General features: G+C 28.8%; 2 protein-coding genes across 3 annotated transcripts; one reads left to right on the top strand and one right to left on the bottom strand.

Moving 5' to 3' along the window:
- Positions 1–1,845: 1,845 nt before the first annotated feature.
- On the bottom strand, positions 1,846–3,122 carry LOC108563658 (interferon-inducible double-stranded RNA-dependent protein kinase activator A homolog). Its single transcript, XM_017922397.1, has 3 exons — positions 2,829–3,122; positions 2,230–2,771; positions 1,846–2,167 (listed from the first exon to the last, which is right to left on the bottom strand). The coding sequence occupies exons 1-3, from the start codon at positions 2,977–2,979 to the stop codon at positions 1,937–1,939; spliced, it is 924 nt and encodes a 307-aa protein (XP_017777886.1). The 5' UTR covers positions 2,980–3,122; the 3' UTR covers positions 1,846–1,936.
- A 116-nt stretch (positions 3,123–3,238) lies between these two features.
- LOC108563657 lies at positions 3,239–4,685 on the top strand. Of its 2 annotated transcripts, none has more exons than XM_017922396.1 (3): positions 3,239–3,292; positions 3,361–4,436; positions 4,496–4,685. In XM_017922396.1, the coding sequence occupies exon 2, from the start codon at positions 3,362–3,364 to the stop codon at positions 4,358–4,360; it is 999 nt and encodes a 332-aa protein (XP_017777885.1). In that variant the 5' UTR covers positions 3,239–3,292; position 3,361; the 3' UTR covers positions 4,361–4,436; positions 4,496–4,685. The 2 variants fall into 2 exon arrangements, with proteins under 2 accessions (XP_017777885.1, XP_017777884.1); XM_017922395.1 differs by having other exon boundaries at positions 3,242–3,292; positions 4,499–4,681.

The following is a 4,685-nucleotide window of genomic DNA, read 5'->3' as shown; positions in this document are numbered from 1 at the left end:
TTCGACGACAATAAAGTTATTTAAGACTTTTGTTTATTCATTCTCCATCAGTGCCAAAGAGATTTGTTTTTTTTTTCTCAAGAAAATGTTAGAGTTTTATTTAGACAGATTTCTTAGAAAATTATCTCGCCACGCATGAATAGTTTTGTAACAACTGTTGTCAAGGTTTTTTGACTAATTCTTTTGGCATTAATACTTAAATAATTAAGGTATGATAATACCGCATTGCAAAAGAAAATAATATTTTTAACTGTGACTATTTATTTTATAATGAAACAAAAAAAAAACACAATGAAACAAACTGTATATAATTTATAATGTATACTTAAGCGTATTCGTGAGTAGACTAGATTTATTATTGTAATCTATATAAATGAATGAGAAAAACCTAATACCACTGAGTACAATCCAACATGACAACTTAGTAGTAGATGGACTCGGTTTTTATTAGGAATTTCTATTTGAAAGTTCTAGTCATAAATAGTATAATTCACTTTTTTGTATAATATATAATACAAGACCATCGTATTTTATTTTTTGATTCACCCAATAAATATATATATATATGTATACAATAAATGGTTTCATTTCAAAGTAGACAGTGCAATATGTTTACATAAAAAAAAGAAAAACATTAAAATAGTTTGAAATTAAAAGAGTTTATAGCTTAGCAGCTCACTATTCTATACTCATTCATCTAATGTAGACAATCCACCCCTGTTTTACAAATGTTTGAAACTATTGAAGAACTCTGAGCTAAATTATATGCACTGATTGGTCAAAGGCGATTTTATATTCATTGTACCCAATATATACTGAACTATTTCAACTGTTATTTTTTTTTTTAAAGAGATTTATATCAATTTATTTATTGATATAAATCTCTCCGGCCCTATTTCTACCCCTTTCGGGTTTAACAGCCACCAAATTTTTTTGTTGATTTTTTGGAATTGAATCGACGACCTTTCGTATCAGATTTTCGTGATACAGGCGACCATAGCCACACTGGGTTATACCAGAACAGAGCATCTCAATGATAGAAATGCTGTATTTTTGTAATATTGACTGAATTAAAATAAACCTTATTATTGTTGCGAAGCAAAAATATCAAATGCTTTCAAGTGATCGATTAAATATATTTTTTTCAGATATATACATGAAATGACCAAGTTATATTAATAGAACCAACGAACAATATATTTAAGTAATAGCAAAGATACAAAATCTTGAAAGATTCCGGAAACGAATAACCATAATCCTGGGTGAATGAGGAACCCTCTAAAATGTCTTGATTTTCCTATAGTATTTAAAATAGATTATTAGTTTTAGGGACCCAAAATATCGACCTGACGTTTAATAAGTTATTTTTATCGTCTTGCAAAATACTCTCAATCCAAGATTCCACTGTAAATATAAATACTTATAAAATAGGTGCATTTATGAAATTATTTAAGACCTGTCCTTAAAATCACAAAACAATAATATCTTAATATGAATGGACTCAATAATAATTTAAATGTAAAATTGTAATAAAATAAATATATTGTATTAAAAAATTTGCTGATTAATATTGCAACCTAGAAAAAAAACATGAAATGTAGACATTCACGCATATGTGATCTTGATAAAACCACATTAATTCATGTAAAGTTTATTAAAAATGTGATTTAAATCAACCTCAAATTTAATAAAATGATTAATTCGTATAATTGAATACGATAATTAACTTAGATCTAAAAAGAATCAAATCTAATTTTACTAGATTATAAAAAGAATTATGTATAGAATGAATAAACGCAATATAATATAACGAAAAGACAGGATAAAAATAAATGTTAAACAATAAATAAATTAATGTACCTTTATTGATCTGAAAAAAAAACTAAATAAAAATAAATTCCCACTTTAAGTGGACCAAACATGTGACAAATAAATATTAATCCTTAACCAGGTTAAATACAATTGAATGCATCTCATCAATTGCATCTTGTTTAGCAAGTTCCTCAGTATTTCCACTGCCTAATGTGCAAAGTGGAACATCACTCTTTACATGCATACAAGTGAGAAAACTTTCATCTTCTGTTTCTATAGGTTCAAATGAATATTCTAGTTCAAATTTAGCAAAAAACTGTGCTATGTTATCATCAGTCCATGGAGTTTCTAAAAACTGGAAAATAAATACTTTTGTTAGTTAATGGTGCCTGTTGAAAATGTTATATATATACACACAATTTTCAAATTCTCAAATGTTAACAATTTTTCTTTCATGATATCTTTAAGTACTTCATTACTGTTTACAATTAGCCTGCCTAAATTTACTCTTCTGTGGAGGTTGAGATCTTCAAACAAATGTGTTAAGTCATATTCACTATCTACTGGTCTGAGGACTAGTGCTTCAATATCAACTGTAGGTATGATCTTCTGTAATCTCTCCAACATCTCTTTAGCAACAGATTGCTTTGCAAGCTTTTTTGTATTTGCTGTAGCCCTAGTTACTAAAGATGCCAAGTGACATTCATATGTGAATTCCATTGCATGTGGTGGACCAACAGCAGATATTTCTATGTATTCTGCATATTGTACATTATAGACTTGACATAGAGCAGTTAAAACTCCTATGTTATTAATTACTTGCTTAAGTTCCATTTCTTCAGGTTTATTGTTTCCAATAACTGTTTCAGGTATATCTGTTGAATAACCAACAGTCTTAATTATTTTTAAGGCATTTCGAGCTGTCTCCTGTTTAGCTTCTTTCTTAGAACGACCTTTTCCTAAAATTGTTGCATATTTTTTATAATGTTGGTTACAATGTTAGTTTTAAGACAAACCTGTTGTGGAAATTCCCATAACTTCAACTTGAAAGACAAATTCGTTTTCATGAGTGCCTTGTATCTGGTGTATTATATTAAAGACAGGAGGAGATGATGTTTCCTTGATAGAAAGCTCCTGCAATATCATAGCTGGTGTTTTTGAAGACATTTTATTATGATTATATGCTTTAGGTTTAAGTGAGTTTAATGTCAAACATTTTAACGTTTAAATTAAGAATAAACTTCAACACACAGAAAAACATCCTCGTATATGTATAAAAAAAAACATAACCTATATTGTGTTTGACATTAGAAGCTTAGGGGGTTAAGCAGGGGGTTCTAACAGGATACGGCAAATTTCGACGCTTTTATTTTGTTTTCTTTAAGTTGGTATGATTACATTACCATTCGTATACTTTTCAAATTTATGCTTTCGGCCATGTTGTTGTGTTGTTTACATTGGACTAAGTGACAGTTAGCAAGTAAGTAACAGTTTTTCATTATTATTTATATAAATATGTATGTACAATTAATGCACGTTCTATATTAGGATGGTTTATACTTGTTGCGTTGAAGGATGTTTTACACAACAAGAAGACAAAATAGGGTTGAGATCATTTCCACCTATTGATTCTTTGTTATTTGAGCAGTGGAAAGTTGCTACAAGTAACGATTCACTGAAAGATATGGACAATCAGTATATAAGGAAAGCTAAGAAAGTATGTAATCTTCATTTTTCTGAAAAGTACAGAAAGAGACCGAAGTTCTTAAAGTACGATTATCCAATGTTGACAGAAAATCTTATGAATGATGCAGTTGTTGACAAAATGAATATTGATGATGATAGTAATACAATTATTGGCAATTCAGATCACATGGGTTGTACAATAGTACAAGTTGAGACTGAAGAAATAAGTATTGATGCTGATAGTACCAGAACTATTAACAACAATCTTATTAATTTGAATCAACAGTATTGTAAAACAGAACAAGTTGAGACTGAACAAATGGGTATTGTTTCTGAATTAAATGAGACTGAACAAATAGGTATTGTTTCTGAATTAAATTGTGACATAGAAGATGTTGGAAAGAAAGTGTCTGTTATTAAGAATGGTAATATAAAAAAAAATCAAACCTTAAGCAGAAGACAAATGCAAAAACGCATATCCTATTTGGAAAAAATAAATAAAATATATAAGATAGAATGCAATGAATATAGAAATTTTAAAAATTTGACACCTATTGTACAACAATTTATGAAAAGTCAAATCAATAATGTTCAGAAGAAGAAAAGAGGAGAGTCATATTGCTTTGAAGATAAAGTTTTTGCCCTCAGCATATTTAAACGGAGCAAGAAATGTTATAATTATTTAAAAAATGTTTTTACATTACCATCTAAAGCAACACTTATGAATTTTAGCAAGAGAATTCAAATTGATCCTGGTTTAAATGATTATGTGTTCAATACACTGAAGCAGCACATTTGCAAACAGAATGGCATTGAAGATACTTTCTTAAAAAAACCAGATATGACTAAACACTTGCACTGAGACTATCATCATCAATATTAATAACTAAACAACTGTAGCATCTATGATTGAGGAGTTCATGCACAGTACTGGACAGGTAATTATTTTATAGTTTGAAAAGTTTAACTTAATTACTATTAATATATGTTTATTCAGTAGATTCGAGATTTGAAACAGGGGAAAACGTGGAACATCTGAGGAAGGAATTTGTTCACAACATTGGAGATGAAACAGGAGGAAACATAGGCATCTAGGAGGAAGGAGTTTGTTCTGAATGCTGGAGAGGCCTATATATATAAGATAATTTGTTAATCACTATTTTTGCATGTATTTACTAAAAATAATA

The sequence above is a fragment of the Nicrophorus vespilloides genome, unplaced genomic scaffold, assembly GCF_001412225.1.
Source record: "Nicrophorus vespilloides isolate i.1.1-1 unplaced genomic scaffold, Nicve_v1.0, whole genome shotgun sequence".
Classification (NCBI taxonomy): domain Eukaryota; kingdom Metazoa; phylum Arthropoda; class Insecta; order Coleoptera; family Silphidae; genus Nicrophorus; species Nicrophorus vespilloides.
The sequence above is the reverse complement of the archived record's forward strand: the minus strand, read 5'-3'. Positions and strand labels throughout refer to the sequence as shown.